We start from the raw sequence: 26,201 nt of genomic DNA, 5'->3' as shown, positions 1-26,201 counted from the left end.
GAAACTCCTGAAATTCCAATAAAAAATTGTTTCAAATACTGAATCAGATAAACCTTTTTCATTTGCAAATTTGCATTACATTCATTTTTATTAAATAGTGCTGTCTAACATTTAAAAGTTATAATAATTATTTTTATGTACCTACACTCATTTCTATAAAAAGATAAATGAGTGCATATTTATATTTTTTTGTTTGTAAAAACAAAAACTATTACATAATATATTATTTTTGGGGAGAATCAATATTTCTTGGGCAATCCTCTGAGGTGCATGCTCAATCTTCAATACCAAATCACCTAAAGCAGTACTTTACACACTGTGGTGCAGATAAAAGGAAAAAATAAAACAAAACAAATTCATGGGTCGTGCAATTGCAATATCTCAAAGTTCTACATATTGAAATACCAGATAAATTCCTACCTTTATATAGTAAAGAAAGAAAAAGTTGTAGAAGAAATTAGCGAATTGAATTTGATGTATAGAAAAACAAATGAGTAATATAAAATATACAAAATCCAGGATTCGTATACTATGTTAAATTTTATTTTAGAAGCAACGGAAAATAAAGAATAATTAGTCTCAAAATAGAAAAAAAAGTAATATCTATTATACCAAGTATTCCATATTATATAAATCCATTTTGCTACAAATGTACAGATAACAAAATATTACTTAACACTGACTGCCAGTGTCGGCCACCGGTGACCGACACAAGGCATTTTAATTGCGCCTCGTCAGCCACCGGAGGCTGACACTTTGTACCTTATATCGTCATATAAAGTCAGTGTTAACGAACTTTTTTGCTAAATGCAAAAGAAACAATACGTTTTATTTGTATTAGTCATTTGAGTCTAATCATTTCTATTACAAATAGTAGTAAAAATAAATATCAAGTGAACTAAAAAAAAAACCAACAAACAAAATTATCAACCCAAAAAAATGAAGTAATTGTCATTACAAAATAAAATAAAAAAGTAAAAATAAAGTCACAAGGGAAATTTAAACATGAGATGGCAAGTAAAAAAACTAATTCTCAAAATAACAATCATAAGAGGCCGTACCAATAATCCCATAATAGTCCGGAATATAAAAACTTACCGACTGTGTTGTTGGGCGAGGGCGAACAGCAGAACACACCGGACACGAAGAGCAAAGAGCCCAGGAAGAAGAGGAGCAACATGACAAGAGCGTAACCGTCCATGCCCAGGATGGTGAAGGGAGTGGGTGCGGGGGGGGTCGGGGGGGCCACAGGGCACGAGGACTCGCAGTCCAGACATGCACATGCCGTGCCGTTCTGTAACACAAACCTACCGTGAGCAAACCAAACAATTCCGGTACAGGTGGTTGGAATGCTTGCACCCAAAATATCTCCCACTTATTGCCATAATCTTATGGATCATACAATACACTATTTTTCATGTTATCTGCGGTTAGGTATTTAACGTCTGAGTAAAATTACTTACACTCCAAGTATGATCGATGTTACAAATTTTATACACACCAATTTTATATGATTAACCACTTCCTACTCACAGAAATATGTAATTAAAATTATCATTTTATTTCTTATTTAAAGAGTTTTCATAATTTAAAAGTTATCAAGTTCAAAAAAATATGTAAAAAACATTTAAAAAATTAGGAGGTGTAACTCTAATAAAAATTTTTAAAAATTGCCCGTTCAGCACCGTACATAGTATGTGTATAAATAGTATTAACTCTTCTTTAAAAAAATAAAGAATAAGAGATTCAATGTGAGAGAGGGAGCATCTTATCAGAAACAGAAAAATCACATTCATTTCGTAACACGTTTTTATGCACACTCATTTAAAAAATATATTGATGAAAACAGTAATGATATTGCAAAATATAAGAGCATTAAAATTTGCATGGCAAATAAATGTAAATTTTATTCAGTTATATGTCCAAATTTTTTAGTGTTAAATGCATAGATGGATGTCCATAGAAAAAATATCAGATGAATATCTTTGAAAACCCTCATAAACACCTTCTGGGCACGTAAAAAGAGATGAGTACCCATAGATAAATAGCTGATAAATTTATATAAGCACTGGCATGAATTCTCACTACCCGAGTTGAAGTTGGGTACAGCTTTATGCCAAGCAATGTATGAAATAGCTAATGAGCAAGCATTGTGAATTGGGATATTCATAATAATGAAGCGATAATTCTGGCCGCTCAATTATCAGGAAGAAAAATGGATTCACAGTGTTCACATGTCGCTCACTCCTTTCAAGAACGTCATAAATCAAAAATTGTCAATTTTCAGATGTGCATGTTTTTGGAATGCCCAGAAAATGTACTACATCCCAGCAAAAGAGGCATATTTTTAACTTAATATTTACCCGCTACAGGGCAAAAAGTGTTGTTTTTGCATTTTGATGAAAAGGTATTGTTTAATTATTTTTTTAAATAAACTAGTTATTTTTCAAATGGAGAAAAAACTTTCAGGTTTAACCTAAAAAGATCTGTTGCACAGTAAAAAGTTCAATAAGTGGCTTGATATTTATTTTTAAAACATTGTTTTATATTTTCAAACTTTAAAAACGTTCTCCTGAAAAATCAAGTTTTTTGATTTATGACGTCCTTGAAAGGAGTGAGCTATGTATGACTTACATTAACGGCAGTGCTGCAGGGCAGTACAGGCAGGTTGGCTGGCGTCATGTCGCCTACTGGAGAGTCGGTGCTAATGTAGGTTATTTGGAAGGGCACATAAGGATTGTTAGCCGCGTCCCCCATGAAGTGGAACCAGCGCTCCGACGTACAGCGAGAAGCCCCCCACGCTCCGCACATCATGTCTAAAGCCAACTGTCCTGTAGAAGGCACTTGGACCTGAAATACATTATCCAATAATTCATCAGCCACATTTAATTTTGTTGTCATATTATTAAAGGTTTTTCTACATCACAAGTATTGTATAATATCATTTGTTCCGATTTTTTTATTCCTGGGGAGAGCAAGGCGTCATTTAAAAGATTTTTCTATGCTGAAATTGAAATTTTCCCCAGGTTTGGCCAGATAACTAACATCGTGGAATTATTTAAATGGCTATTAGTAAAAAAAAATTGTCAGATCCTTGTCATATCAGATTTCAAGGAAAAGGGGGTGAAACAAGTGTGCGTTAATTCAATGAATAAATATTACCTGTTTGCAGGAATCAAAGGTTCCATTCATGTATGTTTGGGATAGATAAACTTCCAAGGATGTTACAACTTCACCTGTAAAATAAAGCAAAATTATTAAGTTGTTATATTTTAACATATTTGGGACGGGTGTTTTTTACGCCTGCGGACTGCTGGCAACGGGATTTGATAATTGTGTTCATATAGTTAAGACCTTCAAAAAGAGATTGGTACATAAGCAGCATACATTGGCCGGCGCAGAAGGTAAAAATACCCTTCCCGTCATTAAGCATCAATCGACCAAATGGGTAGAAACAGGGACTTTTCCCGTCCTTAAGAGTGTTAATAATAGATATTCATAATTGTACTGATTTCCTTTTTAAAGAGTATTATCTTTATAGGAAACTATGTAATACTTGAAAAAGAAACTCACTGACGAAGCTAGAACTGAAAAATAAAAATATAATACTAATATAAACAAAACATTTAAGTAAATTCATTTCATAAATCAAAATAGACACTGTAGCGCAGGTGAGTAGATGCAAAACTGGCATCAAGGGTTTGATTCACACCAATTGCAAAATAAATTGAAACAAGGTTTAGGTGTTGTGACATTTCATACATTCTTTTCTCGCACCTGCAGACAAGACTAAAAGTATTAAAAAAATATTTTTAGAATGTTACTCTATTCAATTTTATTTTTTTTAAACATAGATTGTTATAACAAAATTTATTTATTTATGACGTAAATCACTGTACTCAACATAATTTTTTTTGCTGTGACTACGCACACTTGAATATTCCTACATACGTCAAAATGCGAGATTATTCAAATGATAAGTTAAATTTAAAAATTAGCATTCGAGCCATAGTACTATTAAAATATTTTATTACCATATTTTACTGACTATAAGGCGCGACAAACTAAAATAACATTTATATTATTAGATTGCAAAGCCAGACTAAAAAAAACCTTTAAAAAATTTTTAGGGGCTTTTGTGGAATGCTTGCCGGAGTGGAGGAGGGAGTGTTCGCCTCGGAAAACATTGCATTACACAACTGTCATATGTGTTTGTGAACTACAAATGAATGTGTTATGTTATTTAGTGGACAAAATTTTTTTATTGCACGATTCCCATCACTGCAATGTTGCCAGATAGATATAGGTTTCCCTCAGTATCGAATATATAGCCATTTTGAAGACTGGCAGGAATTTTAAATCAAACACTAAATATTTTTATATCAATTTCGAGTATATTAATACGCATCTGAATTTTGGAGGCAATTTTAAGTCCGTAAAGTATGGTACATTCTAAAAATAATTTTTTTAAATGAATCAGAAAAGGTCTTTCGACAAAAATTGCTGCCAGATTACATCTCTGGCCAAAAATATTGATTTTTGGTGTTGGCCCAACGGTAATATAAAGTTTTATATATATTCCTAATTTTTACACCTCAGTTTAATTTAGATCACTAATACAATTATTAAATTCAGGAATTTAATGAATTGTTGAAATCTATCCATTCATTTGAATAACATATAACTATTATTATTTTGTTTGTAAATAAAAATTAGACTTGATACTGGAAGAAAGATCCTCTCGCTGGGTGACTGCCAAATAAAACACACAAAAAAATGTTAACCCTACATATTTTTTCTTAAATGGACGAATTAATTGAATAACTGGACTAATATTGGATTACTTCAGTCATCCTATTGCTAGTCAGTAGCTACATGAAGGAAAATATGAAACATACATCACAACACACAAAACCAGGCTTTAAGAAAATACATCAAAATTAATAAAAAGAATCACAGCTGCAAATTCAGTTTCGCTGTCGAGGGTCTCCGAAATACTACGATTTTATCATATTTCAAAATAAAAATTAATTGAATAAGATTGTTTGCGGCACCCTTGGTGGTGTTCTTGGTCCCCACAACTTTGATGAAATCCGATTGCACGGGCGAGCAGGTGAGGGCGCACAGATGGTGAGCAAAGTTGTCCATGCAGGTGGGACAGCGCTTGAGGAAGTTGGCGGCAATCTGTACACTGTTTCCAAAGGCTTCCACCTGCTGGGCACTGCAGCACGTGCGCACCTCCCCGTCTTGCTTCACCATCAGCTCTGGGCACCATTCTTGCATCGTTTTCTAAACAAAATGCAAATGACATTTGTCAACCATACCGATATAACGCCTTCTTCGCAACAACTGTCAATTCTCTGCTGTCCATCATAAAGGTCAGCGTATAAGTGTCATCTACTTGTAGCACCATGACATAAGACAGAAGATGGTTTTTACTAGCCATTCATTTCAAAACTGAGTCGGTGGAACAGAATCTGCTCGTTGAGCATGGATTCACCACATTTATAGTATGATTAACCGCTTCAAGTCTCTAATGCAGTGGTTCTTAACCTGGGTTCGATCGAACCCCAGGGGTTCGGTGAGTCAGTCTCCAGGGTTTGGCGGAGCTCAAAACATACACTCGACTTATTGTAGGATATTATGAAAAGTGATACAACATACAATATATTCATTTATCCAGTAGATCAAGTATATTATTTGAAAGGAATAAATCAATCTAGCAATAATTTTTTTCCATTAAGGGTTCTGTCAACGCGCACATGCAACTGGTGGGGTTTGGTACCTCCAACATGGTTAAGAACAACTGCTCTGATGGATATTATTGAGAAAACCTAAAACGGTGAACTAATGAAACTAAATTATTTTTGTAGTCTATTTATTGTTTATTTATTATGAATAGATAAGCATTACTATGGAATAGAGATACTAGATAGAAATTATGTCGTTCCTAGACTTTGGCTATCAGTTTGCCTTATGAGGAGTGACTTATCCTTTAAAAATAAAATTCTAAATAATAGTTTTAAACGTAATCTGTAAATGATTAATAGTTTATTCCCTCAACTCTATGAATCACACTATAGCATAAATGAAATTATTAATACGTTTATAATACCTACAGCGTATAATACTTTTATACCATTTTATTTGAAAACTTTTCAGCAATAACTTTCAGCTTTAAATACTACATTGACATTGCGCCTTCTTATTCATCCTGGAATTCAATTACTGTTTATCAAGAGCTGAACAATTCATGCATTGATATGTCGGTGGCATCATTAATCATACATATTATTTTCAATTGTCCAATTTATTAACAACGTAGGTGTGCCCAGACAGCGAGAAATGTAACCAGACAAGATATATATATTGTCAAGTTTTTTTTTCCAGGTAGTAAAATTGAATCATATATTTTCAAATCAAGAAAATTATAGATTTACATGTAACAAATAAGTAAATACATTTTATGGCAAAAAATTATAAATACTAAATAGTTTACTAAGTAGAATTTCATATTAACACATTGATTCATCAGTCAGGACGATTCGCGTTTTATTGGTGTTTTTTTTTTTTTTTTTAATATTTATTTTACAATATTTTTAACCTTGTTTTTAAAACATCTTCGAAAGTTTTTGATGTTTTGAGATTCACCATATCTGGCAGGGTGTGAGGCATATGTTGTTACATATTTCAATGTTTGAAAAATTTATGCGTAAAATAATAAAATAAAAAAATTGTTTTATATTATTTTAGAAGCATTGTGAAATCTAAAAAATCAATCTTCCGCTCAAAGGTGTCATACCCTTGTAAAACTTATTTTTTGGTGACGTTTATAAATATTTATATTTTTTGTAAAATAAACAACAACTTGCTGGACATTACAGAATATGTAACTTTCGCTGATATTGTCATTTTTGGAATAATGCCAGGCACTCCAAATTGGCCAAAATTGTTCAGAAATTGCACAGTTAAGGAAAAGTACAATCGTAATTCTGACCCGGCACAGTGTAGTGTTCCCAGGTTGTAGTTACCACTTTGAATTATTAGTTACGATGTGGTATTTTGTGCCTTCATTCAATATTTTATTGGTGTGTTCTTCAAACTAAGAGCGAATAATAAAAAAGAAGAAAAAAAAACACATGTCCCACATCCTACAGACAATTAAGAAAGAAACGTATTTTTATGTCCCAACAGCAAAGTGTTCAAATAAAATAACATTTAATAATTTATTAGGATCACTTAATTTATATAGAGTGAAAAAATATTAAACTCACAAATGCTTCCTTTGGTAAAATCTTAGGTGGACCATTGTATACACAATTTTTTGGTTTTCCATTTTCTTTTAGGCATTCATCATACCAAATACAATGGCCTTCTGCTGCTGATACCTGTAACAAACCAGACAAAGACACATCATTTCCAAATCCACATTATACAAAAAATAAATCACTACACTTGCAAGTACACAAGTCACTTTTCAAATAAGAAATTTATGTAAAAAATAAAAACTTTCATGGTTTAAAAAAAAAGCAACATTTAAAATTTATACATCATTCGATTGAATGGTCAGAAAACTCCAAGTTGCAGTTATAGTTTTTCATAAATGGGAAAAAAAAGTTATGTGGAATTATTTTATTTTTAATTGTAGTAGTACCCCTGTATTATCCATCAATATAATTAGAACATGACTAAATAATACATTATTATCACATAAAATATAATTCGTTAACAACTGATATCAAAATTATAATGTACTCTCTGCCTCCGTAGTGCAGTGGTTAGTATGTTTGGCTACAGTTTATGATCTCCTAGATTCGATTCCCTGGGGTGTGGAAAAATAGTGAAATTTTCAGTAAATTTATTTAATCTTATTCTGGAAGAGCAGGACTGATCATCTTGCCATCATTTTATTAACAATTAAGTTAATGCTAAGTAATACTAATCCGGTGTCCACCTGATCTTCATAAGATGGGGAATGATATATCATACATACCACGCCCTATCAAATGCCTTTTTATTTTAAAAATACAAATCAGGCAATTTTTTAAAAATTATTGTACACATTAAGTTGTCAGTATGAAATTGATGTACTTGTTGTTGAAATGCTGTTGCGAGTGAATGTAGCAAGGACAGTGCTAAAAAGGTAGGAGTAACATTCCTCAGGTACGTGTATTTTCATTTCATGAAAACAACTGCTAAGAATGGCTTCTATGTGTACATTCGTACAAACAAACAAAACATTATCTCCAATGAAGCGAAGCAATGCCCGTCAATGTACAAATAAGTTTTATATTACATTTTTCATATCATCATACTGAATTTTTACTATCTACCTGTATAAAAACATATTGGAGAAATGTATTCCATTAAGGTTACTCAATTAAACTAAGGTTTTAATTAAACTCAATCAAACTAAGGGTTTCTCAATTTTTTTGTATTTTCACAACAAGGTTGTGAAAATACAATAGACAAAAGTTTTTGAGCGTAAAAAAATTATACAGGTAAAATACAATACTTTAATATATGCATAAATCATACATCAAATACTTTTTTTGTAATGTTTTGCTGGTTCTTCCAAATGAAATTATACATAATACGAATGTGGTTGTGTACAAAGGAATCTAAATATTAATTTAACTAATGGTAGATTTCGATTAATGCTTTTGAATTTGTGGCATCTCGGCTGACTGAAGTTCTGACAAATGGGGGGGGACTTCACATCCCCTTTCAACTCATCATTGCCGCTAACTTCAATTGGTTTCGCATAAACTGTCATCTCTATAGTAAATTACTCTATGAAAATGGGTAAGGAATTGATCCAAAAGAAAAAAAGTATAATTGTTTCAAACTCCCTTCGCTTTCATTTGGATGCTTATATAAATGCTATATACCAGGGGTTCCCAAAGTGTGCGCTGCGGCACCCTGGTAAGCCATAGAAAGTAAAGAAGGGCGCCATGAGTCGATCCTCTATCATTAACCGAAACCACAAATATTTTCTTTTTTGTTATTCTCTGTTTCAATTCTGAATTCTTATAAATATAATTAAACTCAATTTCATATTGTTGATGTTTTAATTTTTGTGCCTATCTACCTAACTACTTTTATTGTAGGTACGTACCTATTTCTTTCTACTATAATATATACAGGATCTTTCATTAAGTGCTTTCTATCCTTATATTTCAATAAAACAAAGTGTGCGTCAGAGATGTAGCATCAACAATATGGTCGCTATTAACTGTGAAGATTTGAAAGTCTTTATTGAAAGACCCTATATATATAAATATATATATAGGGTCACTTTGTCTACTCCAAATAGCTTACTAATGTAGAGCGCCGTGACAAAATACTAAGCTTGTAAATGCGCCGCTGGCTGAAAAAGATTGGGAACCCCTGCTATATACAGAATACTGAATGAAGAATTTGTGAGTAGAGAGTGCAATTAAAGCTTGGTAGCATACACAAGAACCCACATTACAAGAATTCCATGTCTGAAGACTTTTAATACTGAGTCTTATCAGAAATGGTGTCAAGATTCACATAAAAACTGATACCGTTTTGCACTCAAGTGTTTATGGGATTCCATAAGGCGATAAAAGCCGAGTATATTTCAAGGAAGGGTTGCTTATATTAGGTTTGTAAGGAGTCAATAAAATGTACACACACACAAGCCATTTTCTATACAAGTAGCCATACTATTGACCTGACCAAGATCTTGTGTTAAAAAGTAATAATGAGATGTTTACATAAAAGTGCCAAATTTATTAGTATTCATAATATAACTGGTAACTGTATCCACTAGCAGATACTGTAAACAAATTGAATAATGTGAATGTTGAATACGTTGGTGAGTTTCCAATGGTGGCATACACACACACACACACACAACATGCAACATATTTTTACTATTTTATGACATCTCATCAAAGATGAAGAAGAATATGGAAGTCTGGGCATTTACGGGGCTGACGACCGTCATAGGCTGGTTTAAGTGATCACTTTACACACGTGTAACATTCACCGATTCTACCCATTATTGACAACCACACTACTCAAGTTCTTGGAAGTTCTATATATATGAACCAATTTAGAAACCTTGTTCTTGAATCACTAGAACTTCACTAGAGACATCGATTGGTGAGATGTAAAGAAGCTTTTTACTAAGCAGAACTCTTATATTAGTATGTGAGGTCCGAATCCTGGATTATAATCACACACATGAGAAACGCCAGAAAATACCATTTTTATTTTTATTATTTAAGCTTATAATTGGAGCAGATAATTTATTTACAACATTTTGAGTGTGTCCAAATACTTGTTCACAAAATCTAACTAACTGAAAATAACTCCTGTAATTAGAGATAATCCAGATTTTGTGAACAAGTATTTGGACACACTCAAAATGTTGTCAACATATTTATGGTTATAGTAACCGTATGTTACAGTTATAGTTCACTAGTCGAATACCTGGCAGTAAGTACAGAGATAATTAACAATTTTAAAAAGCGCAGGACTGATCACCTCGCTTTCATACAGTCAACGATCAAGATGATACGTTGCAGTGCCCTATGCACCATTGAATAAGATGCAGATAAGGGCTAGAGGAAGAAGACTTTATTTTCAAGACAAATAAAAACATACACTGTTAATTCGAAACTATTTTGAGGCAATCCAAAGCACCTTGCGAAATAAGGAAACAAATTGTGGCAGAGTAGGGTCAAACCTGAAACCTCCGGCCAAAGCCGCGGACCACAACCTGACTCATAATTTGTGTAAAAGGAGACATTCCATACAAAATATTTTATGTTTTACTGAAATAATATCGTTATAATTTATTATAATGTGTAATAAAAAACTATGTTCTTCATTCACAAGGACAGCAGAAGGTATAATGTTCATTATTGCAATGGTTGCCAACGAGTGTTGCTTTTTTTTAAAATGATGACAGTCATGTAACTAAATATTGGTATTTGATAATTACAATACAAATTTTGTTGAAGATTTCCATTCGATCTTCTTCAGAATATTATGGCATTTATCCAGCAAAAATCGGTTTCAACTATTAGTATTTTGCCCAACAAATATAATTTGCATAATGTATCAAATCAGTTAATAATGAGAATATAAAGTTGGTAAAAATATAATTAGATATTCCTTGAAAGTATTCATATATTTTTCAATAAATGTCAACATCCTATGGTATGGGAACATCACAAACATTTACAAATAGATTATGACAATCATAAAATCATCTTTGGCATTAATTACATGATGGCACAAGGATTCATCTTTTAAGTACTAATATTATTTGTGATATAGATAGAGAGCATTGGACTGAAAAAGTTTAGGAACCACTAATATAATCAAATATTTTTTTTAAAAAATCACAATTTGGACACTGATGACTAGGTTATCATTATTACCGGATCAAAAAAATCTCATATAAATGGGTATATAAAAACAGATAATCTAAAATAATAATAAACCATAATAATTCAAACAATAAAATAAATGATTTTAAAATACTGGATGTGTTGAACATGTGACCCTGAGTTGACATCAAGAGAGCATGACTAATGACCTTAAATCCATGTAATTTACAAATACAGATAACAAAGATCAATTCAATGTGGCACCATATGCACCATATTGTGGCTTAAGGCAAAACTAGAAAGGATGATACTATAAATTATGGTAAAAAATTGCTTTTAATTGTTAGTAAAAATGTTATTTAATTTTTATTGAATGGCATGAGTCAATAAGGATTTTTAAGCAATTGGATGATGATTCACAGTTACAATATAGTACTTCAACCAACAACAGATTGTAGCATGACTTATTAAGTAAAAAAAAACATTGTTTTAGCCCTTTAACCTTCTTCTTGTGCTGAACTAAGTATGTATGGTGTCTAGTACTAAAAGCCAAATGGCAACCGGTGGTGTCATTTGGTAGAATATAGTATTTAATACAACCTTTATGGAATTTATTAGAGAATTATCTCATTACAGGCCGAATAATGTCTTCAAACATTTTTAATTTATTAACAAAATTCACCACAATGTCATATTTATCCTCCTAATGTACTTAGTGAAAGACAGACAACAGTTTTTTTTCTTCAAAAATAATTAATTTGACTTTATTTTGTAATGTATAAATTTTTTATTTTATTTTTCATCAAAATTCTTCATAATAAAATATATTTCCAAGAATACGACCCGAAAATTTCATATTTGTGAATTTGAACGCCATATTTTATGGAGAAATCTGTGATTCATGCTTTACAAAATTAGTAAGAAATTTAATCTTATGTATTTTGCATGTTCTCTATCTGTATTACGAAAAAATATACACATATATGCGCACTTAATGAAATAGTCACGGATATAACAGGTATCAATTTAAAACAATTCAATAAATAATTATTATTGTGTGCACGTTCCGTGCATCAGCTATAATATCGTAATATTGTAACAAAGGTTAAACTTCTTAATTTGATATAAGCTATCATTTAAAACCAGCACCTGCAACCTTATCACAATAATATAGCAACATGTTAATTTAGAACCTTGAAATGGGTAAAATAATAAATCGTGCGTAAGTATGTCAAATTAAATTGTAGTATTATTTTCATGTCCATTAAGGAAATGATACGATTGACCGATTTTATATATTATCGTGTGGCTTCAGAGCCGTGCGAAAAACACGAATGCGACAGTGATTAATTTTGAGGGAAAACAGGAACTACAATAAACAAGGGTGGGTAGGCTAGAATTCCAAGAACGCAAATTGATGAATTGTGCAAAAGACGTGTTTAATACGACATAAAGTTACATACCTTGAATGTGATGCAAGAACAAATTAATACGAAGCATATTCGCAGCACAGAAACACTCAACCTTGGATATGTTATGTCGGAATTATGGTGAGCCATTTTCACCGAAGATAATTCTGACACTTCGAAAACGGCTATTATACGGCATTAAAATTAATAAAATATCAGAAAATCATTTGGACGGTGATGTTAATAAAATTTATAACTACTTAAACTAATCGATAAAACGGAATTAGCTAAATGATTATCTCACTAGACACAACGACACAATGAGTAAAATGTCTATTGATGAATCACAAATCGACTGAATCGGTTGAAACACAAACACACGACCAACATCAACCAATCACAACGATATTCTAATTCAATACAACCACACATATACAAATACTTACACAGATATTACCAGAGACAATATAAATGTGTAACCGTAGACAAAACTAAAAATATCCGCTCTCCTGGAGTGCCTACCCATCCATGAAAATTAGAACTCTACCCCTCGTTCCATTCTTCGCAACTGAATTCTTAAATAACCTTTCCAAGGTTGTCTGTTTCTCTCTTTTCTTCAGCACCTGCCGGAAATAACGGGCAAGGGTGTCATAGAAGAGATCATTGATCCTGTTGGCGTTTAGCTGAGTTAGTAAATTCTTAAACATCTCCCCATTTCACCAAGATGTATTTGATGGCAGCAATTGAGATTGGTTAATTTGATTGCTCTCCTCATTGTCAGATAAGGCTTCCCTTTGAGCTATCGTATTGCTGGACTAGTAGTGCTTGGAGCTCTTCAGTTGTCAGCTCCAACGTATCCTACTGCTGCGTGTAACCTTGGAGGGCTAGAGCAGTAAAAAATATGATACAGTTTGTTGTGTGAGTCGCATAATGGACGAACAGAAAGTTTGTTGTGAGCAACAATCGTCATGCGAGACATCACTATTGATAGAAAAATAATTTACAAAAAACGTCACAGAGTTATAGGTATGGGTACGCTTTTATTAACGTACTTTAATAAGAAAGGAAGCAACAAATTTGATCAAAATTTCTCTGTTCTTATGAATTTCATATGTCATTTTACCCCGATTGACTACGAAAGAAAGCTGAAAGTGTATGTCAGGACAAACAAGTGTGGCGTTCCATCTTCCCTGCCTACCCCTGCAGAGAAATGGTATGATGGTAGTAGTAGTATAATCTGACTGACTGTTAATCTCGTCTTTCTAGAAATTCTGTAGCCCAGTGTATGCTGATGACACTGTCATAATTCATGGCCCCCCCGGGGATCTTCAATTAATTGTTGAAAGGTTAAATAAATCCCTACTCAGCTCACACGGATATAATATTTTTTGTCCTAAGACGCACGTGTTATGCAATGTACCTAGATGCCCAGTAACCTCTTGGTACTGAATAACCAGGTAATACAAAGGGTCGAGAATGTTTCAAGTTCTTGAGAGCAATAGCAGTCAGCAGTCTTCATAGAATTAGGAGTGCATTTTGGACTTGCAGGCGTCATACTCAATGGCTGAAAATGGCAATTATATTTGGTGAAGACCACCTATTCAATGCTCGCATCACACATATTCTCTTACCTTTAAGGCTATGAAATTTGACATCTCACAAGAACCCAGCATGGCCATATAGGTTTGAGAATAGATGTTTACGATGCGGCAAGTTTTGCCATTATAGCAACATTAAACATAAAGGTAAACCCAGTGGTGGGATTCAGGTGCTTAAAATTTTTAGAGTTCGCAGAACCGGTCCTTAACCCTTTGTTGTCACACAATATTCCGATTGAGATCAAGTATCGGAGCACGGTCGGTTTACTTGGTCCGCCACATTGTAAAAATATTTGCATCATTGTTACATTACTTTTAAATCTATACCTACTATTATAATTGGAGCATTCTCAGTTGTTATGTGAATGTTCTGTTTATGTGCATCATAAAAAACAAATTAATAAATGTAAAAACCAATTTTTTGTAGGGGGGGGGGGTAGGGGTAGTACCTAAAAGGCAAACCGGTTCTTTAAAAATTTCAATCTCATCGCTGGATAAAGCCACTCACAAGTAGGAACAGGCTATAACCTATTTAAAGTTATATAAGCTGTAAAATGGAGTAAGGAGTAAAGTTTATAGAAGCTGTAAAATGGAGTAAGGAAAACTCGCAACTGAGTCCAATTAACATTTACTCTGACAGCAAATCGGGGCTAGCAGCCCTGCAGGTGGACTGCTCATCAAACTGCGTTATTAACTCAATACACGAGCTACTGCGTTGTGCTAACTCTCCAATACACCTGATGTGGGTGAGGGCGCACGTAGGACTTAAAGGCAATGAACGTGCGGATGAGCTCGCAAAACGCGCAACCACCAAAAACTCGGCGACAACTTTCTCAATGATTCCACTGAGCTACGTGAAACGTTTGTACCATCAAGAATCCTTAAAGGAATGGAACAAAATATATAAAGCATCTGAAAGTGGAAAGACCACAAGACTTTTTTTTGAAAATGTGCAAGATGCTATCTCTATTCTAGACAAACACGGGAGAAAATATTTTCTCACACAAATGCTGACAGGACATGGAGCCTTTAGAGTCTATTTAAACCGTTTCGGCCTTCGTCCTGATCCATGCTGCCCGTGTGATGGCACCACTGCTCAGTCTGTGGAACACGTACTGAGATCTTGCCCAATGTTTGAGCGAAACAGGTGGATTCTCCAAATGGAGTGTGTTGCTCACAACATCGACTCCCTGAACCCGCAGGAGATGCTAAAAAGCGGAGTCGTCTCCAAATTATACTTGGACTACCTGGAAAGTTTAGTTGTGGAGATGAAAAACTACAATGAAGGAGGATAAACGTCGGAGCCGGATGATACTTACGGAGCTCAATGCAGTGGAGCGGTTGAACGCTGCTCTAACCTCTTTTTCTCTCCCAGATAATACATACCCGAAAGCACTAAAGCAAAAGTGCAAGAATCCCGTACCCGTAACATGACCTTGCATATATAAGCAGGGTGCAAAAAAAAATGTGAGAGGGAGGAAAAAAAAAAAAAAAACCTATTTAAAGTTTTATAAAAGTTTACTTTTAAGTTTATTTATTATCAACAACATTTTGAGTGTGTCCAAATACTTGTTCACAGATCTGGGTTTCTCCACTTATTATTGAGTTATTTAACATTTTTGAGATCTCAACAGAGATGAAGAAGAATATGGAATACTTCCATATTCTTCTTCATTTATGTTTTGAGATGTGAAAATGTTATTTATTATCATTATAAATGCTTCTATAACAAATTTTCCTCATGTTGTAGTCTGAAGTCTGAAGCTTCTGTACTGCTAGAAAATTTGCCCTTGTCCCGCGTAGCGCCTTCTTAAATTATTCTATAAAATCAACCTCAATTTCAAAGTAGTTTATTTGGTTCTTAACACAATATGAACAATTTTGTTCGTATGATTGTAGAGATTTTAGGCTCAGATAGGTTCTAAGGATGCAAGTACGCAAGCACTTCCCAAATCGGACTTTGGCTGGCTTATTTCAATCATAGCTAGGATAGGTAGCCATCGATTGAAATAAATTATTTTAGTTTTGACTTTGACTGGTGAGTTCAGTCACTCCTAGAATCGACTAGTTAAACTTAGGAGGACTTGAGCTCCGGGCATTGACTACAACATATACAGGAGTATCTCATTATTCAAATATTAAGTAGAAATAGTTATTCATTTTGCAATAAATTTAAATACATATTTACATGATTTAACATGTATTCCACACATTCATATATTTCTACATTTTGGTTGGTGTCATTACACTATAAATAAAACAACGCAATGTATACATAAAAAACATAAATTTTAATATAAAAGTGGGCTTTATATGTACATATATTTTTCTTCTTCTAATATTGATTTACTTACATATATCCGAAGAAACATGAATTCATTAAACAAAAACAGTTTTAAGCTTCCATCTCAACATTGATATTTTCAGGATGGAATTGAAAGGTTTAAAATCATGCAGAAATAAAATTTGTGATGCAGATTTTGAGCAAAGCAAACAAACATGACATCGGCTAGCAATCATGAGAGTAGGTTACATAAAGAAAAAATACACTTTGTTTAAACTTTTTAAAAAATGTATGGGATATTGTTTTTAAGAAATACAAATTCAATATTTAAATTATGGGGAATCATAAAACAGCGACCGAAAAGCTGCATACAGTTATGGTGTTATGCATTGAAAAAAGTGACGTGTAGACCAAAGTGATTTTATAGACTTATAGACTTTGAATAAAAGTAACAGTAATTTTTTAAGCAAAACATGTAAATAAATTGATTTCTCAACATGTTAACAACACATTTGGAAAACTTACTTTCATCTTTAACAGCCACCCCCTCATCTTATGGAGTAGATAATGTCGAAGGATTACTTTTATTATTATTTTATTTTTAATAATCAATCAGGTATTTTATACTTATTTTCTACTTAAAAAGACTTAAAAATCTTAATCCAAAATAGGAAATGTTCAATTAAGGGACATATTTCCAAACATGACTAATTTCACTATTTTGGTTATTACTGTAATATTTTTATTGTATTTTTTGTAAAATTAAATTCTTGTACGATGGGGAATTTTTTATATATAAGAAAACAATCATTTTCCATTTTATAAATGATTGATGATGGGATCAATAAAATGATATCAATAATTTAATTATATTACTAGAAATAGCAGTCCAAGTACCTTTCTAAATGTCTTCTAGTATAGTGATTAAATAAATTGTTTGTTTCTGAGTGATTATCATTATTATTAATACTATGGATGATTTTCAAAACTCTAAAATTGTTTTCAGTAAATTTATCCCATTGATAAGGTTAAATTGTATTAAAATATTAAGAGGTTGTATGTTAGGGAAATAACATATTGAATAAACAAAAAAATGTAACATAATAAACATTTTTGTTAAAAATTAATTTCAACCATTTAGTTAAACTGGAGCATTAATCTTATAAATGTAGGTAATATTAAATTGGGTTCATAAAAGTACAATCCATCACGTACAGGCACTTTGTAAATAATTTGTTTATAATATATCTAATTTAGCTACAAATTTACATATTTCAATAAGAATATTACACACATAGAAAATAGAAAAAATATTCTATTTCTTGACAGTTCTTTTTATCACTAATACCCGAATGTGGTGTTTTATTTATAATTACATGTTATGTGTATTATAATACTGAATTATAATCTCATAAGAGATGCATAAAAAGTACCAATTTAGTATTATACTGCCATACTAAGTACAAATGGAGTATCTGCAAGAGATATTTGCAGAGAAAAGTCAGCATATATCATACTTTTGACTGTAATTACCTAAATATCTCGTATAACTACTAAACTAGCAAGACAGTATTTTATTGAATAAGGTGAAGGTAACTTCGCTGATTTGTGTTTGGCACCAAACGATGAGGGTGGGTTGTGGAGGGTGGAATTGATCTCATTCGAAAGTGGAGGTTTTAAAGTTTTGTTCGCCACCTCGTCGCAGTGGAACGGTGGGCAGCGCGTGTTTACCGTTGAAGGGGTTTTTCGAATGGCCGCTTAACGTGCTTTCCGCACTCAGTTCGATATTCGACCTGGTGGTTGGATTGGCCGGGTCGGCAATCAATTGTTTCATGGGTGTACAGATTTAAAGAAACCGACCACCAGGTCGAATATTGAACTGAGTGCGGAAGACAAATTGAGTGGCGATAATGGAGCAGCTGTTTGAAAAGAATGCTTTGACGGCAAACACGCACTGTCCACCTTGCTACAAGATGGTCACTGACGAGGTGGCAAACAAAACTTTAAGACCCCCCTTTTCGAATGAGACCAATCCCACCCTTCTGATCCCCCCCGCCTCAATGCTTAGCAACAAATACAAATCATCAAAGGTAGCTGCCTCACCCTGTAGTTTATTATGCGATATAAAAAACAAAAAAAAAGATAAATTTAGGTGCATTATAAAAATGTTTAGTTTTTTTTAAATTTAGGTGCATTATTAAATGTTTAGTTTTTGTAGGAGTCAAAAACTAAACATTTCAAATTGACTTGAATATGGATACTTGTTTTATGCTTAGTATGGTAGTTGGTACAATATGTGTGATAGTGATGCTGAATGCATCCAAACACATATCACAATAGATTTTAAGAAATAATGAAATGAAATAATAAAATTTAAAAAAAAAAATACTGTAATGGAAATGATTTCTTCCCGATCCAAAACTATCATATTTATTATATATGTCACTATCTATTTTTTGTTTTAAAAGATTTATAACTAACAGGTATTATTATGGAGTGAGACGGTGACTTAAAATTATAGGCATTGTTTACATCACTTTTCAGTCGCAGAGAGCATTACTGACATAAAAGTGACCTTTAAGTGACAATTGTCAGGGGGCCAAAGGATCACAATACATTTGTATAAATTCTATAATTAATTTCAGCATAGTCAGCTTTTATGTCATAAGCGTCATATATTTTTTATTACATATATGTATAAATATGAAACAAAAACGCGATATCAACCACAGGACCACAACCCAACTAAAACCTATATAAATATATCTCTTTAATTAATAATTTTTATTTTTTATTTTTGTGCTATTTTCAAAAGGTTTTAATTGCACTATGCTAGAAAACTGGAATCATTATGGTAAAATGGAAAACGAAACTTCAATCAAATGGGGGATTAATAAATGTAACGACATGATAGTCAGGTTGTTTGGTTTACATTAAAAAAAAATCACGTGCCATTCCATATATCTCAGAAAAATAAAAATAAAATTACAATTGTCTTATGATCACATTTTTTTTTTATTTATGCTAGTCAGTTTTTAAAAATTAATAATTTTGATTATTTATGTATAAAAAAAATTATGCATTTAAGAATGATTTATTCCACATGCTAGAATTTGTTAACAATTTTAAATACCCGCACATAGTATTTATTTCATATCTCTTGAATTATCACCAAAATGAATATTTTTTAGATAATTTATATTTAATGAGATGGACAAAATATTGCTGTATCGAATAAAACAAATAACTCATTTTGATAAAAATTATCAAACCTATACCTATACCATATGCAGTGATGATATGTTATATGTACATGATTATTTATACAGATACTTGGAACAGTTTAAGCCTATCAATTGATTTCTATCAACAATATCAGTTCGATCGAGGCTTATACAATGATTTTTTTAGAACAAAAATACACTAAATTTAATATTGGTCATGTTTACCGTTAAATAGTTGCTCAATGCAAGATTTTTAAATATCGTTTTGTTAACAGTATACGCTGACTAGAGACAACAAAAATTGTAGCGTACTTTCCAGCTTATTGGTGAAAAAAATATGTGGTACACACATGCTGAATTACATTGCTGTCATAAAAAAAAACAAGCACAAGTTTCTTGTCTAAATGAAGTCTCATATTGAAACCAATAGGTTGAAGTTAAGCTTTGTTGTTACAAGTGGAATAAATTATTTCTAATCATAACTGCAATATAGACAAATGAGTTCCAATCATAACCGCAACAGTAGAATTTTAAAAATATTTTTGTTTAGCGCCTACAACAATTGAACACATTATTAAGGATGAAGTAAGTAAGTCCTATTACATATCTAAACTTAAATTCCTATCCAACTGAGGAATTTCACAGCAAGTTCCAAGCCTAGAAAGCATGCCGCATTAGCCGGGAAAGCTCTCAACATGACGGGTGTGATTCCTTTGTAAAGAGCGAGAGGTCCTTCTTGCTTCATCAGTTGTCGGAAAACATCCCGCATTCCATTAGGGTAAGTGCCTTCCGGCGCAGTCTGCAAGCGGCTTTTGAGAACGTCAGCCGGCATGCCCACCAGCCAGTTGGCTATTCCGGCGGACCCCCCGGCAAACACGGTGGCTGTCAGTCCCAACTGCCCTTTCACAGCATCCGCAGGCGTAAGTAACTCCTTTACTACTTCGTATGTCATGAAATACATTCCACTGGCAGGGACGTCCCTTAGGAGAGTAGCCACCGAGCCCTTGTAAATACTTCGGATGCCGCCTTCTCTAAATAACTGTTTTGCGCAATCTACCATTCCGTTGTATTTCTGGGGTTGATTTCCACCTTGTTGTACCTGAAGTAAACACTTTATTCTCTCTCCCGGAGCCATGACGGTGGTAGTGAATATTCCAGAAAAAGCGCCAGCGAGGAATAGCTGAGGTTTATCTAATGGTTCGGTAGAATCACCCTTTATCAATTTTTTACCCACACCAAAACCAAAAAAGCTAATTGCGAAAATTGGAGCTACTCCCGTTAAAGGTGCGGACATTCCTTTGTATAAGCCTTTAAATCCTTCTCTTTTAATGGTTTTGGTAAAACAATCCCACGTACCCTTATATAGAGCACTTTCCCCTGGTTTGGGGAGAGGCATAGTTTGGAGCCTTACTTTGATTGTGTCCATCGGATGACCGGCGAGAACGGTGCATATTCCACCAAACCCTCCGCAAACGAAATATTTTCCAGGACCAATTGATTCAGACATATTGAAATATATTGGAACAACTCAAAAGTAAGTAAAATTAAAAACAAGCACCAGCTGTCACTGATAGTTACGGAACCAGTTTTCACTTCGATTATCTCAGACCTTAGACATTCACTTACATATTATCATGAAGGTTAAACGGTTAATGATTTTAAAAAGTTCAAAGTCCTTAACCACAAACTAAAATAATTAAATGTAGAAAAATAAGCATTGTAAAATATGTAGTACGCATGGACGAAAGACGGATTACACTTCGACAAACTTATCTGAAAATTTTCAGGAAGGCGAGGCGCCACCGTCGCTCTTTATTAGAAAACTGAATTTGACTGTCAACAAATGCGCGATATTTGAGTTCCGACAAAAATCGCCGTGAATTCGATTTTGACAAGACCAATGTAGACTAATTTTTATAGTTTCGACTGGTTTTGCTTTTGACTTTGATTAACATAGACAAAATACGATATCAATCTGCAGAAAAACTGCCAACGATCATAATAACTGCTGTTGCGGTTCCCACTTGTTCAGAATCAAAAACTAACTAATATTGTTCAGATGTCCGGGATACTGCCAAAAGTGTTGGCTTGAAGAGGAAGACCTAAAAAAACATGTTATTTGGGTGTCCAAACAGGCACCCAGCTCGGGTGACCTTTCTTTAAAATATTTCCAGTATTAAAATTCCATTTACTGCTAATATCTAATATCTATATAAGTGTGGTTCCTCGAGCGCCCGACGCGGCTGCTGAGAGAACCGCACTCCAGTATTTATTCGATTTTCGCCGGACATTTACATCTCAAGTCTTCAATTTTTTGCTCATCTATAAATATTGTAATTGATATTAACTTGAAATAGTTAAAAATTATAATTTTACAAAGATGTTAACTGATGAAAGTGTATCAATAATATCATTGCGTCGTTCAATATACCATGCGGGTCTTAAACGGTTAAGTGTATTTCAAAGAATCTGTGCCAAATGAACACATGTGGCAAAGCGGGCGTTAAAAATTGCTTTGTGTGAGACTTACGACCATAATGTATTCATCCGAAACCCCTAGCTTCTCGGGGCCAAATGACTGCAATAAAAATGTGCAAAGACAATAACGATCCTAGAACATATGCTTAAAAGGTTAAATTTTATGAAATCGAACTACAAACGTAAATACCTCAACAAAGCCAACTCCCATTCGTATGAAAGCAAAAGCGGAAAACCTCAAAGACAAAAGCAACATGTCGGATCACGAAAGGGCGGCAAAACAGGATAAAATTGAAGTCCCGTTTGAACTGTGCTAGTCTGGAAGTTGGAAGTTGGCCATCCACGATGACGAAGAGCTCAAAAAACTGCCCTCCAGCGTGACGACCGTCGCTCAGGAAGGCGTCCTGCCCAACATTTTGGCCATTCTCCAGCCCATGGGATCAAGAGGAAGGCTTTTTAATTTGTCGGCTCATCTTTTCCCATTTTTTATTTTGAAAATCAATATGTTTAAATTTGTAAAGGTTTATTACATGTATGTAAAATAAGTTACTAGTCAAACTGTCATTACTAATAAAACATTGATATATTGCATAATCTGGGTGTTTAAAATATTACATTAAAAATCGTTTTTCTTCCCATTAAAAATTTCACTTCTAGGCGCGCAGATAGATCATTTGTTCGTTATCAGACAAAAAAAAATAATAATAATAAAACGACGGCGGGTTTCTTCAAAGCCTAACCTTTCTTTAGAAAAATATATTTTATTATTTCGAATTGTAAAAGAATTTTGCTTCGGAACAATGATAACAGACCATCAATGTTTACGATGGGTAAGAACAGCAATTAGGGAATTTCGGCAATTTAGCAATAATGCATTTCGTCGTCCGCGTCTAGGGTCGTTAAAAACGGGCCGACCCACGGACCCAAGGCTACGATCATAAATATTATGCCGCCTTTGTAACTACCCTCGCGCCGCCTCTCGGGAGTGGAAGGCAGAGAGAGGATAGAACGCCACACTACCTTGTCTAATTTCCGCCATCTTTCCTTGTACGCGTCCATAAGGCACTCCCGTATGTACTGGCAATACATATGGATGAATAAATAATAAAATATATACATCACGCTCTAAGTTCCATTTAGGAAACTTGAAATAGCAATTAAAATTGAAAATTAAACTTTACATTAAAATCAACCTTGTCAGGAATCGAACCTGAACTTCGAGTGGTTGACAAACGCGTCAACCACTACTCTGAAAGGAGTCTCTATTAATTCATTATTTTATGTAATAATTATAAGTTAATCTAGTTATTATAATCAGTTAATTAAGAATCAGTTAGTTAATAATAAGTCATGATATAATTAGTTTTGTTAACTTTTAATTATTTGTAAGTCTATAACTCGGTTACTATTAACGAGTAGTTGTGGACACCGTATGCTCCACCTAGGGAGCAGATATGGGTTTAAGATTATAGTAAGTAAGCTACGATAAGATTATTCTTAAGTTAACTAGGGTAAGGAGTAAGCGAGAGGGGTAATACGACCCTCTTGCTCTAGCAACAGTAGGGGTAGGACGCGAGCTGAAGACGCCTCACCCCAGTCGACGAAAAATCCCCGACCGCGCAGGTCGAACGCGCACGCCGTCGCGCTCGGCCCGAGCCCAAACCCGGCACTTCATCAGCTAAGTGCTCAGCCGCGAGGAGAAATCGTGTGAAGTGAAAAGTGTTCATTTCTCCAAGACACGATGTAGCCAGCACTACAAGGCCATCTTCCAGCCGCGAAGATGCCTCATCCCTCATCCTTCACATCGAGGAACGCCAGATTCCTTCCAACAGCGAAGGAACTGCTCATCTAGGACGTCCGCCGTCCACCCAGGAACACTAGATTCCTGCCCCTCCAGGAACACCAGATTCCTGCCCCTCGAAGACCGCCCAGCCTACAACCTGTGGCCGTCACGCCCAACGGGATTCCACAACCCCGGAGCCGTTCATGGCTCATAACTGTGGAACAATCTCAATCTTCGTTACGGTGTTTCGTTAAGTGAATCTGTGAACAAGACATGAGCTAGAAAAGTGAACTTTGGACTGTGTTGAGGACCTTTCGTTTAGTATAAGCTATTTTCTAAGTGTTGTAATCTAGGGTAAGTCATTTTAATAATATGTCTACGTAATCGATTAAACCAGGTACATGAAACATTCAAGTTTTAATTATCCTTCCCCCTCTTTTACCTTTATCTTGATTGTAATTGTATTCAATTCGATGCATACTTCCTCCGGGCTCAAATAAACAAAGATTAAATTCATTCAGATTAGATTTTAACAAGCGCGATATTAATATATTGTACATAGCGGGGTAACACGGTACACGAGGCTTCCTTTTCCGCGGATAATCGAGTTCCCGGAATTCGTATTCGCCGCCATGCGAGAACGATCAATGGCGATTCCCCCCCCCCATTATCTCTCCAGAACGTAGCCGTCAGGATGATTTCCCTCCGAAATTATCGATCAAACCCCTTCTCTATGTCCGAATAGCAATCCCGAATAATCAGAGTGTTGTTAATTGGCGCCCAACGTGGGGCGCGATTTGATTAGTTTTGCGCCCTCTAGCAAAACCAATAAAATCGGAAAAATCAAGTGCGATTTTCCTTACTCATGCCCTGAAACATACAAAAATTTTCTCGTCTCAATGCTCCTTCGACTAGCCAAATTAATATTATAAGTACGATCTTATTTTCTTAATTATATGCCCGATCCTCTCAAATTTTATGCATCACATTTCTTTCGCATTCAATGATAATCTCTTGCACCCGAATTTTGGCTATTTTTATTCAAAAATATCCTGGCGCCCGTAATTAAATTCTTATTGTAATATGCGATTATAATTGTAATTTTCACGAGTTGACGATAGCAAATTATGTTTACGTAATGTTTTACTCAAGCGAGAGTACAACGGCTTTCATATTCTCCAAAAAAAAAATCGCACAATATAGTTAAATAGAAACGATAGAATTAGTATTTTTTTTTCCCCTCGATCGAATAATTTCCATTTGTAAAATCGCGATTCTATGTCGTAATTATTGAAAAACGATACAACTTAATTATGGTTACATAATGTTTTGATAAAGAGATATCGAAATAGGTTAAAGTTTTAAATCATTATTGCATGAATTACGTTTTGAAGAATAAATTATTTTATAGATTCTTAAAATCCCATATTATTTTTATCAACGGAAGGTAATTTTAAACGGAATTGTTTCATGTACCTAATCACAACGACTTGAAAAGATGCTTATATTTTTGATAAATATCGTTAGTTTTCTCAGTGACAAAACAAATGCGAATTTTCATATTGTTATCGAGAAGATTAACTCGGATTTAGTTATTAAAACAGGGAACCTGCCGATTGGTAAATTATTCGCCAAGAGGTTGGTTCGAAATTTCAAAAGGAGGAAAAAGAAAATCACTATTAAAAATATCTAAATTTTTCCAATAATAATTAAACAATCGCATTACCTAATCTCTAACTACTCTAATCAATTCCTTTCTCTAATGTATATTTTAAACATTCCAAGGGGTGGCGATTGATATATTGCATAATCTGGGTGTTTAAAATATTACATTAAAAATCGTTTTTCTTCCCATTAAAAATTTCACTTCTAGGCGCGCAGATAGATCATTTGTTCGTTATCAGACAAAAAAAAATAATAATAATAAAACGACGGCGGGTTTCTTCAAAGCCTAACCTTTCTTTAGAAAAATATATTTTATTATTTCGAATTGTAAAAGAATTTTGCTTCGGAACAATGATAACAGACCATCAATGTTTACGATGGGTAAGAACAG

The 26,201-nt window shown here is 33.8% G+C and overlaps 2 protein-coding genes across 5 annotated transcripts in view; both read right to left on the bottom strand.

Annotated features, from left to right (window-relative positions):
* LOC148300095 (NPC intracellular cholesterol transporter 1-like) overlaps positions 1-13,195 on the bottom strand; it is a 32,940-nt gene extending 19,745 nt beyond the window's left edge. For 3 of the 4 annotated variants that reach the window (XM_088275292.1, XM_088275290.1, XM_088275291.1), the window contains exons 1-6: positions 12,833-13,195; positions 7,275-7,388; positions 5,055-5,289; positions 3,163-3,236; positions 2,635-2,850; positions 1,099-1,294 (exon numbers count right to left, since the gene is read on the bottom strand). In XM_088275292.1, the coding sequence (XP_088131418.1) occupies positions 1,099-1,294; positions 2,635-2,850; positions 3,163-3,236; positions 5,055-5,289; positions 7,275-7,388; positions 12,833-12,928 (931 nt within the window). In that variant the 5' untranslated portion in view covers positions 12,929-13,195. The remainder of the gene's footprint in view (positions 1-1,098; positions 1,295-2,634; positions 2,851-3,162; positions 3,237-5,054; positions 5,290-7,274; positions 7,389-12,832) is intronic. The other variant, XM_088275293.1, reaches the window with a different exon arrangement.
* Positions 13,196-19,441: 6,246 nt separating this feature from the next.
* Positions 19,442-21,538, bottom strand: LOC148300094 (congested-like trachea protein). Its single transcript, XM_088275273.1, has one exon. The coding sequence runs from the start codon at positions 21,389-21,391 to the stop codon at positions 20,498-20,500; it is 894 nt and encodes a 297-aa protein (XP_088131399.1). The 5' UTR covers positions 21,392-21,538; the 3' UTR covers positions 19,442-20,497.
* Positions 21,539-26,201: the final 4,663 nt, after the last annotated feature.

This window comes from Brachycentrus maculatus, unplaced genomic scaffold (genome assembly GCF_059751285.1).
Source record: "Brachycentrus maculatus isolate JH-2025_06_01 unplaced genomic scaffold, ASM5975128v1 h1tg000837l, whole genome shotgun sequence".
Lineage (NCBI taxonomy): Eukaryota > Metazoa > Arthropoda > Insecta > Trichoptera > Brachycentridae > Brachycentrus > Brachycentrus maculatus.
This window is presented reverse-complemented; position numbering and strand designations above follow the sequence as displayed.

Excerpts from the sequence above, each read along its gene's own strand:
- LOC148300094 (XM_088275273.1), bottom strand. The coding sequence starts at position 21,391 with ATGTCTGAATCAATTGGTCCTGGAAAATATTTCGTTTGCGGAGGGTTT.